This window comes from Littorina saxatilis, linkage group LG15 (assembly GCF_037325665.1).
Source record: "Littorina saxatilis isolate snail1 linkage group LG15, US_GU_Lsax_2.0, whole genome shotgun sequence".
Taxonomy (NCBI): domain Eukaryota; kingdom Metazoa; phylum Mollusca; class Gastropoda; order Littorinimorpha; family Littorinidae; genus Littorina; species Littorina saxatilis.
This window is the reverse complement of record NC_090259.1, coordinates 6,601,495-6,614,582: the sequence shown is the minus strand read 5'-3', so window position 1 is coordinate 6,614,582 and position 13,088 is coordinate 6,601,495. Positions and strand designations below refer to the sequence as shown.

At 38.6% G+C, this 13,088-nt stretch overlaps 1 protein-coding gene across 1 annotated transcript in view; it reads left to right on the top strand.

Annotated features, from left to right (window-relative positions):
• Positions 1–13,088, top strand: part of LOC138948360 (uncharacterized) — a 139,897-nt gene that overhangs the window by 18,289 nt on the left and 108,520 nt on the right. Inside the window, exon 7 of the mRNA XM_070319892.1 lies at positions 320–424. Within this exon, the coding sequence (XP_070175993.1) occupies positions 320–424 (105 nt within the window). The remainder of the gene's footprint in view (positions 1–319; positions 425–13,088) is intronic.

Below are 13,088 nucleotides of genomic sequence, written 5' to 3'. Positions count from 1 at the left end.
TACAGTGTGGTATGTGAAACACAGGGTGTGGTGCAATGTACAGTGCGGTATGTGAAACACAGGGGGTGTAGAGCAATGTACAGTGTGGTATGTGAAACACAGGGTGTGGTGCAGTGTACAGTGTGGTATGTGAAACACAGGGTGTGATGCAATGTACAGTGTGGTATGTGAAACACAGGGTGTGGTGCAATGTACGGTGTGGTATGTGAAACACAGGGGGTGGTGCAATGTACAGTGTGGTATGTGAAACACAAGGGGTGATGCAATGTACAGTGAGGTATGTGAAACATAGTTGATGTAATGTTAATCAACTTTGCAGGTTGCCCGGAAAATGAGTATGGGAGAGTAAGCAACTGTAAGCCCTGTCCAGCCAACGATGACTGTCCATACAGATGTGATAACTTAAGGGGTTGCAATTATTTGGGTAAGTGCGCTTTGTACTGTCAATTCAGCTGTGATAACTCGTATGGTTGCCATACATTTGGTAATTGCTTTATGTATCGATTGGAGATTGGATTTCCCTTCTTTGAGTCATGTGACGTCAGAGGCCTACAAAACTTTATAATTGGGCTTTTCAGGTTGACCGAAACTTTAAAGGAACTACAAAACACACGTCATGTGTTTGATTGCATGTGTGTGCGCTGTTCAAATGTCAAAACAACAACAAAGTCAGTACATGACGTGAGTTTTGTAGTTCCTTTGAGGTTTCGGTCAACCTGAAACGCCCAAATATGAAGCTTGTGTTTTTGATTGCATGTGTGTGTGCCCGGGCTCGTTCAATCGTCAAAACAACAACAAAGTCATAGTACCTGAAAGGAATTCGATCGATACATAAATGTTATTTGCGTTTTTGACCAAAATATGACATTTTACCCAGATCTCGACAGTCATTGTTCACCTCGACCGCTATCGCGGTCTCGGAGAACAATGACTGTCTCGATCTGTGTAAAATGTCATATTTTGGTCAAACACGCAAATAACGTATAATGTACTGTCAATATAGATGTGGTAACTATCGTAGTTGCCATATACTTGGTAAGTGCCTCGTGTACTGTCGATATAGATGTGCTAACTATTATGGTTGTCATAATTTGTTAAGTGATTTGTGTTAATATAGATGTGATAACTAATATAGTTGAGTAATCGTGTGCCCCCCTTCTCTCAAAACTCAAACAATCAAAACAAGCTGACACAGGTTAAATTAATAGGTTCTTTCATTTCCAAATGATGTTGTTGGGAAATGTGTGGGAAACGGGGGTTTACATTCAACAAAACCTTTTTCAATAACTATATTCTACTCTCTAAAACTCTACTCTTAGACTAGAACAGACCAGAACAATACTCTAGATCCCCACTCCAGAACTATACTCTAGAACTATACTCCAGAACTATATTCTAGATCCCCACTCTAGAACTATACTCCAGAACTATACTCTAGAACTATACTCTAGATCCCCACTCTGGAACTATACTCCAGAACTATACTCTAGATCCCCACTCTGGAACTATACTCCAGAACTATACTCTAGATCCCCACTCTAGAACTATACTCCAGAACTATACTCTAGAACTATACTCTAGATCCCCACTCCAGAACTATACTCCAGAACTAGACTCTAAATCCCCACTCCAAACCTATACTCCAGAACTATACTCTAGATCCCCACTCTAGAACTATACTCCAGAACTAGACTCTAAATCCCCACGCCAAAACTATACTCCAGAACTATACTCTAGAACTATACTCTAGATCCCCACTCTAGAACTATACTCCAGAACTATACTCTAGATCCCCTCTCTAGAACTATACTCCAGAACTATACTCTAGATCCCCACTCTAGACCTATACTCCAGAACTATACTCTAGATCCCCACTCTAGAACTATACTCCAGAACTATACTCTAGATCCCCACTCTAGACCTATACTCCAGAACTATACTCTACAACTACACTCTAGATCCCCACTCTAGAACTATACTCCAGAACTATACTCTAGATCCCCACTCTAGACCTATACTCCAGAACTATACTCTAGATCCCCACACTAGACCTATACTCCAGAACTATACTCTAGATCCCCACTCTAGACCTATACTCCAGAACTATACTCTAGATCCCCACTCTAGAACTATACTCCAGAACTAGACTCTAAATCCCCACGCCAAAACTATACTCCAGAACTATACTCTAGAACTATACTCTAGATCCCCACTCTAGAACTATACTCCAGAACTATACTCTAGATCCCCTCTCTAGAACTATACTCCAGAACTATACTCTAGATCCCCACTCTAGACCTATACTCCAGAACTATACTCTAGATCCCCACTCTAGACCTATACTCCAGAACTATACTCTAGATCCCCACTCTAGAACTATACTCCAGAACTATACTCTAGATCCCCACTCTAGAACTATACTCCAGAACTATACTCCAGAACTAGACTCTAAATCCCCACGCCAAAACTATACTCCAGAACTATACTCCAGAACTATACTCTAGATCCCCACTCTAGAACTATACTCCAGAACTAGACTCTAAATCCCCACGCCAAAACTATACTCCAGAACTATACTCTAGATTCCCACTCTAGAACTATACTCCAGAACTATACTCTACAACTACACTCTAGATCCCCACTCTAGAACTATACTCCAGAACTATACTCTAGATCCCCACTCTAGACCTATACTCCAGAACTATACTCTAGATCCCCACACTAGACCTATACTCCAGAACTATACTCTAGATCCCCACTCTAGACCTATACTCCAGAACTATGCTCTAGATCCCCACTCTAGAACTATACTCCAGAACTAGACTCTAAATCCCCACGCCAAAACTATACTCCAGAACTATACTCCAGAACTATACTCTAGAACTATACTCTAGATCCCCACTCTAGAACTATACTCCAGAACTATACTCTAGATCCCCTCTCTAGAACTATACTCCAGAACTATACTCTAGATCCCCACTCTAGACCTATACTCCAGAACTATACTCTAGATCCCCACTCTAGACCTATACTCCAGAACTATACTCTAGATCCCCACTCTGGAACTATTCTCCAGAACTATACTCTAGATCCCCACTCTAGAACTATACTCCAGAACTATACTCTAGATCCCCACTCTAGAACTATACTCCAGAACTATACTCTAGATCCCCACTCTAGAACTATACTCCAGAACTATACTCTAGATCCCCACTCTAGAACTATACTCCAGAACTATACTCTAGATCCCCACTCTAGAACTATACTCCAGAACTATACTCTAGATCCCCACTCTAGAACTATACTCCAGAACTATACTCTAGATCCCCACTCTAGAACTATACTCCAGAACTATACTCTAGATCCCCACTCTAGGACTATATAGTCTAAAAAAACAAGAGACCCGATGAAACTCTGATCTAAAAAAAACAATCTAACGAACCCCGTCTAACGAACCCCGTCGCACATTCCGCTCACTCTGTAAAACACAGAATGCACGCCGTCAGCATATATGGACAACTCAAGCAATTTAAAATATCCAAAGCTAAATTCTCTAACAACAAAAACACAGCAATCCTTTTTCAACAACACAATACAGTTTTCTCGAACATTCAAAATAAAACAGTTTTCCCGAACATTCAGTTCACAATACAGCCTTCTTCCTTTAAACAGTATTTTATTCGTAAACAGACACATGATAATATAACAACATCATTAAGAAGGAGCACAACAAGTTTAAAACTTATGGTAAGTGCTCACATAAACATTCCTGAAATTTCATGGCGGATTATGATCAATGCGACACATTTTTTGAAAAAAGAGATGAGACAAAAAAAATAATAAATATATATATATAACAAAAAAAAATATAAAAAAATATAATAAAAAGAAAAGAAAAGGAGAACAAGTCGCGTAAGGCGAAAATACAACATTTAGTCAAGTAGCTGTCGAACTCACAGAATGAAACTGAACGCAACGCAACGCAGCAAGACCGTATACTCGTAGCATCGTCAGTCCACCGCGCACGGCAAAGGCAGTGAAATTGACAAGAAGAGCGGGGTAGTACTTGCGCTGAGAAGGATAGCACGCTTTTCTGTACCTCTCTTCGTTTTAACTTTCTGAGCGTGTTTTTAATCCAAACATATCATATCTATATGTTTTTGGAATCAGGAACCGACAAGGAATAAGATGAAGGTGTTTTTAAATTGATTTGGACAATTTAATTTTGATAATAATTTTTATATTTTTAATTTTCAGAGCTTGTTTTTAATCAAAATATAACATATTTATATATTTTTGGAATCAGAAAATGATAAAGAATAAGATGTACGTAAATTTGGATCGTTTTATAAAAAAAATATTTTTTTTACAATTTTCAGATTTTTAATGACCAAACTCACTCATTAGTTTTTAAGCCACCAAGCTGAAATGCAATACCGAAGTCCGGACTTTGTCGAAGATTACTTGACCAAAATTTCAACCAATTTGGTTGAAAAATGAGAGCGTGACAGTGCCGCCTCAACTTTCACGAAAAGCCGGATATGACGTCATCAAAGACATTTATCAAAAAAATGAAAAAAATGTATGGGGATTTCATACCCAGGAACTCTCATGTCAAATTTCATAAAGATCGGTCCAGTAGTTTAGTCTGAATCGCTCTACACACACACACACACAGACAGACAGACAGACACACAGACACACACACACACATACACAACGACCCTCGTCTCGATTCCCCCCTCTACGTTAAAATATTTAGTCAAAACTTGACTAAATATAAACACAGCAAGGAAAACTTAGTTTGAATTATCGAACACAATCTGTGTCAATACCGAAAACGAAAACAAATACAAAACAAGTCGCGTAAGGCGAAAATACAACATTTAGTCAAGTAGCTGTCGAACTCACAGAATGAAACTGAACGCAATGCAACGCAACAATACTCGTAGCATCGTCAGTCCACTGCTCATGGCAAAGGCAGTGAAATTGACAAGAAGAGCGGGGTAGTAGTTGCGCTGAGAAGGATAGCACGCTTTTCTGTATAGTGGGGCTCCTATGTTGCAAAATCATTCAAATCATGCAACAAACACCAAATTAAGCAAATATGAAGAGTTTTATGTGCTTAACAAAACCTGATACAGAGCCATCGCGAAAAATAAAAAAATGGGTAGTTTTTAAACAATTTTTCAAAATGGCCGCCAGTGTAAACGGTTGGGTATGTTAGGCATATTTCACTTCATGTGATTAACAGCAAATTTGGCGTAAATGGACATTTGCTTTTGCTTAACAAAACCTGATACAGAGCCACCGTGAAAAAATTAAGAAATCAGTAGTTTTTTAACAATTTTCAAAATGGCCGCCAATAAAAGGGTATTTAGGCATTTTTGATGCTACAAGACATTCTCTTGCAATAGAAACTAATACAAACACATTTTTAAACAAAACAATACATGTATTGTTGGTGCAGAGAATGATTGGACGGTGTGGGTGGCAGGGTTGAAGAATTTGTGGATTACCTAAACTGTGCAAAAATAAATATATTGCACCAATTTTCATACCAAAACGAAAACATTCATTCCTGTGCTGTTATATTCAATGTATGCTATTGAGGGCACTCAACTTGGCTAACTGGAACACTTTTAAGATAAAAGGTGGCCTTTACATGGGTTATTTGACCGCCGCCCAAATAAGGGTACCCCCAAAATAAAACTGATAAAAATGTAATGTATCAACTCAAAAGTCGACTAAAATTCATAATCGCTGTATTTCGAAAACGTTGTTTGTTCTCATGTGTTTACACAACTAGCACATTCCGGCAAGTGTCTATACTCAAAAGAAACTTTGGCAGTACTTGAAACAACCATCTGTCATATATACATGCGAAGTCAAAAATATGTGGGATGTAAGTCAACAAACCTGTGGCAGTTTTTAAAATATTATTTCGTGAAGATTTGAAAGTGTACTCAAACGGTTGAACTACGCCTCGTGCGTAGACACACATTCCTGAAAGTTTCAACGCAACCCACTTGGTCATTGCAAAAATACATGGATTTTAGTTGACTTGGGTATCCCTCAAATTTGACACATAAACATCTCATCCGTGAAATCGACACATACATCAGTAGGTACAATGGCACAACACTAGAAATATGCAAGATGGCGAAATAAAACAACCTGTTCTGGATGGATAATCAAGTTGACTTTCTCTTCGTATACAACAGTGACCCAGTTGTGCCTCGGGAATTGTCGTCGGCTTTTTAAAAGGTACCCGAAGTTTTTGTCACATCTCTTTGTCACGTCAAGGGTATCCTTATTTTGACGGCGTAAATGATGATGTTAAAAAAAAATGTGCCAGATAGCGAAGATGCGAGCCTTTAATGGCATAGACAGTTTGAATAAAATGACACAGGAATAAAAGTTTGAGTTGGGGTATGAAAATGGGTGCAAAAATATTTTTGCACAGTTTAGATGCTGACAGTTTTCACAGGCATGCAAGCACATTTGCAGAGAGCTGTGCTCTGCAGTCCTTCTTAGCAGCATTTGCAGCGTTTTGTTGTACAGCTCTTCTTGCAGGCACACCTCATGAGTTCTCGGCACACGCTGGATACCTCTTGAAAGCTCGTCCAGAATGACTCCCACTTTCCAGCCTTGAACTGCCAGCCCACAGAGTTTGGAAGTCTAATAGGTAGATGGCTCTTCTCAGTCTCATGTCCTGCAGCAGCACCTCACTTGTAAGGGGATTATGGTCAATTTGGCAGCTCTTTTTACTGAAGAGGTACCGTCTAGCACTGTTTACACCCAGTACGTTGCTGGTTTTGTCCTACAAATGTACACCAAAAAGCTCTTGTGCTGCCCTGTCAGTGGTACTCAGCTTACAAAGAGGAGCAGACAACCTGAAGAAAGTTTGAGTGACGTCTTCAAATGCTTGCCATACTTCCCAAGCCTTCTGATTCCCCAATACCGTTGAAGAACGACATAGTGTCACAGCCTGTAAGGCTATGCAAAATGGGCAGACAGGGTGACTTCTCTTGGCCAATGGCTTTGGCAATGTGGCGATACACTTCACGAGCAGAAAAAAACGCAACACAGCTGGAATGAGAAGCAGACTGTCTGGCCTCCTCTACATCCATGGTGCAGGAAATCAGCCTGGGGTACCCTTCACACAAAAGATGAAAAGTGACATTTTTATTTGAATGTATTTGAATAATGTTTACTATCTCAGAGAGTCGGTCAAAGCCGGGTTAGCAAGTCTTCGCACAACAGACCAAAATGAAAGAAAATTGTATTTCATGAATTCGTATAATTCTCACTGTTTCAGGTTAAAAAACAAACAAACACAGTTTCCAGTGACCCAACTGATTCTGGAATCTTTCTGACCGCTACATTTATTTGCTTCAAACAGTCGCTAACAGAATGTTGACCATAGTGAGGGTTCGTACGTTAAACCCATCAAATTCACAGAGGTCGCTTACAAATGATGTGCAAACATGTTCCAATTAATACAAATAAAAAAATCTTACTGTTAAGATGTATTAGGTAACAAACCTTGATACAGTAGTACTGGTGAAATCAGCTCCCTTCTGTGGCACCGGAATAAATGCAGAACGCTTGTTCCCAGGAACCGGCATGTGGTGTAACTCTTGTATATATCCTGTACAAATAAAATTCACACCAATGCACGGTCAACTTAAAATAAGCAAAAGGATGAGAAACAAGCAACAAACCAAAATTGTAAAACTCAAAGAGCGGTACCTCTTCATTTTTCAAAACCACTTATCTCATTTGATTAGCATACACTGTATGCTTTTGTCTGTTACCTACCGTCTTTGAAAGTTTGATCACAACACTGCAAAGACATGGGGAGTGGAGTGTTTTTATCTCCAGCTGGTCATCCTACTATCTGGCCTACCCTCACTCAGTTTTTGACTCTACCCCTCCCCACCTTATGGAAGTCCTAAACGTAGGCAGGACTAATCATTTATCATACCATGAACAATCTCTTTCTCCTCGCCTTTTATTCAAAGTTCGTTTAATCTGTTTAAAATCACCAGCGTGGCGATCATGATTTCCTTACTTGTAATCAACAGATAGATCTAGATCTATCAGCATCACAATCCAGCTGATGAGCTATTGCAATATTAAACAAAGTCTCTGCATTTCAGCGCTTCACCCGATGAATAACAGACCCCAGGGGAGAATTAAACAGTAAAATGATGTGACATTGGTGAATGGATGCGTATTCTTGAAAACTTACCTTCAGAAACGTTGTTTTCGCTCAAATCAAAACACGCAATGTTGCGGAGGCCGCCATCTTGAATTTTCATGCTGCGGATATATAAAATTCTAAAAACGATCAAATTAAATACCAGAACACAAAAATACCCATAAGAGTATTTATGTCATGCATGTGTTATCAGCAGACAACTTCTGGTGCATGGTAAACCATTTAATTTTACATTTGCTGAGTTGGGAATATTTACTGCTGAGCGCTTTTGGTACGAATTTCGTCTGCTGTAAATGCAGCCTTTTATACCGTATCAAAAACAAAAAAAACGATTTCTGAAGTGGCTCTGTATCTGAAATCCCTTAAATAATTATAAGGAACAATATCACAAAGTATGATGTTTGTTGCAAGATGTGAATGATTTATGAGTGCGTCTGCAACATACGAGCCCCACTAGTACCTCTCTTCGTTTTAACTTTCTGAGCGTGTTTTTAATCCAAACATATCATATCTATATGTTTTTGGAATCAGGAACCGACAAGGAATAAGAAGAAAGTGTTTTTAAATTGATTTCGAAAATTTAATTTTGATAATAATTTTTATATTTTTAATTTTCAGAGCTTGTTTTTAATCCAAATATAACATATTTATATGTTTTTGGAATCAGAAAATGATGGAGAAATCCAGTTTCGCAGTGAATCAAAGTGTCACACACACACCCTAGATAGCCACATCCTCAAGGTAGTATTAAACAGCGACGCAAGCCTATCTCGAATCATGTGCCTCTCTTCGAGTGAAGAAAAAGTGGTAGTGCAACCACATCTGATGATGTTCATTAACTCCTCAGGGGCTGGAGGAATGTCAGTGTGAACAGGAAGCAGCTGTCCCCGCTGAAGCTGAAACCCCCATTCTTCAGGCATGAGCTCCAGACTGGTACCCAAACAGATGATGCACTTGTCCGAGACACACCCCGACGTGTACAGGGACTTCATGTTTTCAGATTTTTAATTACCAAAGTCATTAATTAATTTTTAAGCCACCAAGCTGAAATGCAATACCGAAGTCCGCGCTTCGTCGGAGATTACTTGACCAAAATTTCAACCAATTTGGTTGAAAAATGAGAGCGTGACAGTGCCGCCTCAACTTTCACGAAAAGCCGGATATGACGTCATCAAAAACATTTATCAAAAAATGAAAAAAAACGTCTGAGGATATCATACCCAGGAACTCTCATGTCAAATTTCATAAAGATCGGTCCAGTAGTTTAGTCTGAATCGCTCTACACACACACACAGACACACACACACACACACACACACACACACACACACACGCACACACACACGCACACACACACACGCACACACACACGCACATACACCACGACCCTCGTTTCGATTCCCCCTCGATGATAAAATATTTAGTCAAAACTTGACTAAATATAACGAGAACGAAAGACACAACAAAATATCAAAAACATTCATATCATGAACATTCAACATAAATCCTCCCACAAGCATGCCACAACCAGCATACTCTATTTACCACTGCTTACCCAATTATAGAACATAACAAGTCGCGTAAGGCGAAAATACAACATTTAGTCAAGTAGCTGTCGAACTTACAGAATGAAACTGAACGCAATGCAACGCAGCAAGACCGTATACTCGTAGCATCGTCAGTCCACCGCTCATGGCAAAGGCAGTGAAATTGACAAGAAGAGCGGGGTAGTAGTTGCGCTGAGAAGGATAGCACGCTTTTCTGTACCTCTCTTCGTTTTAACTTTCTGAGCGTGTTTTTAATCCAAACATATCATATCTATATGTTTTTGGAATCAGGAACCGACAAGGAATAAGATGAAAGTGTTTTTAAATTGATTTCGAAAATTTAATTTTGATAATAATTTTTATATTTTTAATTTTCAGAGCTTGTTTTTAATCCGAATACAACATATTTATATGTTTTTGGAATCAGAAAATGATGGAGAATAAGATGAACGTAAATCTGGATCGTTTTATAAAAAAAATAATTTTTTTTACAATTTTCAGATTTTTAATGACCAAAGTCACTTGATTAATTTTTAAGCCACCAAGCTGAAATGCAATACCGAAGTCCGGGCTTCGTCGGGGATTACTTGACCAAAATTTCAACCAATTTGGTTGAAAAATGAGAGCGTGACAGTGCCGCCTCAACTTTCACGAAAAGCCGGATATGACGTCATCAAAGACATTTATCAAAAAAATGAAAAACAAATCTGAGGATATCATACCCAGGAACTCTCATGTCAAATTTCATAAAGATCGGTCCAGTAGTTTAGTCTGAATCGCTCTACACACACACACACACACACAGACACACACACATACACCACGACCCTCGTCTCGATTCCCCCCTCTACGTTAAAACATTTAGTCAAAACTTGACTAAATGTAAAAAGGAAAATATATGAACAGCATACCCGCAAGACAACGCTCACATCTCAGTTTCCATCTTCCGCTTGTGACAGACACATCACGCAACACCGAACACGGCGCTGTAAAAATAAGCCCGCCAGAAAACACAACACGTCTGCCTTTCAGAAAGAATTCTCGGAAAAGGAAAGGCCCAGAAAAAGTCTCGCGTGATCTCGCGTCATACATCAAAATGAAATCGCCCAGAAGGGGTGTCAACTTGCAACATACAGCAATTTTACCTATGCAAATAGGAGACTCGGCTATTCCGCCAGACCATTTCAATACTGTATATAAAGAATAGTCTCGGCAACAGTAGTGAATCTACGATAGCTTAGGGGTACAGTGATGTCACAATAGTTGAATCCACGATAGCTTAGGGGTACCGTGATGTCACAATAAGTCAACCCACGATAGCCCAAGGGTACCGTTTGTTCACATGGTCACAGTTGCAATAAACGCGGTAAGTGATTTGTGTACTGGCAATATAGATGTGATAATCCTGGTAATCTTTCTATTGTTTTACCCTTTATTCTGTTGATAGCATCAATCTGTTCATGGTGGTCGTTGCTCATGATTTCAATCATGTCAATCTTTCTATTGTTCTACCCTACATTCTTTTGATACAATCAGTCTGTTTATGGTGGTGCTTCCTCGTGATTTCAATCCTCTCAACATTTCTTTTGTTCAACCGTACATTCTATTGATACAATCAATCTGTTCATGGTGGTGGTTGCTCATTATATTTAGTCAAGTTTTGACTAAATATTTTAACATCGAGGGGGAATCGAAACGAGGGTCGTGGTGTATGTGCGTGCGTGTGCGTGCGTGCGTGTGTGTGTGTGTGTAGAGCGATTCAGACTAAACTACTGGACCGATCTTTATGAAATTTGACATGAGAGTTCCTGGGTATGAAACCCCCGAAAGATTTTTTTCATTTTTTTGATAAATGTCTTTGATGACGTCATATCCGGCTTTTCGTGAAAGTTGAGGCGGCACTGTCACGCCCTCATTTTTCAACCAAATTGGTTGAAATTTTGGTCAAGTAATCTTCGACGAAGCCCGGGGTTCGGTATTGCATTTCAGCTTGGTGGCTTAAAAACTAATTAATGACTTTGGTCATTAAAAATCTGAAAAATGTAAAAAAAAATAAAAATTTATAAAACGATCCACATTTACATTTATCTTATTCTCCATCATTTGCTGATTCCAAAAACATATAAATATGTTATTTTCGAATTAAAAACAAGCTCTGAAAATTAAATATATAAAAATTATTATCAAAATTAAATTGTCCAAATCAATTTAAAAACACTTTCATCTTATTCCTTGTCGGTTCCTGATTCCAAAAACATATAGATATGATATGTTTGGATTAAAAACACGCTCAGAAAGTTAAAACAAAGAGAGGTACAGAAAAGCGTGCTATCCTTCTTAGCGCAACTACTACCCCGCTCTTCTTGTCAATTTCACTGCCTTTGCCATGAGCGGTGGATTGACGATGCTACGAGTATACGGTCTTGCTGAAAAATGGCATTGCGTTCACTTTCATTCTGTGAGTTCGACAGCTACTTGACTAAATATTGTATTTTCGCCTTACGCGACTTGTTTTTCAATCCTATCAATCTTTCTATTATTCTACCCTTTATTCTTTTGATACCATCAATCCGATTATTATGGTGGTTGCTCATGATGATTTCAATCATGTAAGCATTTCTATTGTTCTACCCTTTATTATATTTAGTCAAGTTTTGACTAAATATTTTAACATCGAGGGGGAATCGAAACGAGGGTCGTGGTGTATGTGCGTGTGTGTGTGCGTGTGTGCGTGTGTGTGTGTGTCTGTGTGTGTGTGTAGAGCGATTCAGACTAAACTACTGGACCGATCTTTATGAAATTTGACATGAGAGTTCCTGGGTATAAAATCCCCGATTTTCATTTTTTTGATAAATGTCTTTGATGACGTCATATCCGGCTTTTTGTGAAAGTTGAGGCGGCACTGTCACGCCCTCATTTTTCAACCAAATTGGTTGAAATTTTGGTCAAGTAATCTTCGACGAAGCCCGGGGTTCGGTATTGCATTTCAGCTTGGTGGCTTAAAAATTAATTAATGACTTTGGTCATTAAAAATCTGAAAAATGTAAAAAAAAATTAACAATTTATAAAACGATCCACATTTACATTTATCTTATTCTCCATCATTTGCTGATTCCAAAAACATATAAATATGTTATTTTCGGATTAAAAACAAGCTCTGAAAATTAAATATATAAAAATTATTATCAAAATTAAATTGTCCAAATCAATTTAAAAACACTTTCATCTTATTCCTTGTCGGTTCTTGATTCCAAAAATATATAGATATGATATGTTTGGATTAAAAACACGCTCAGAAAGTTAAAACGAAGAGA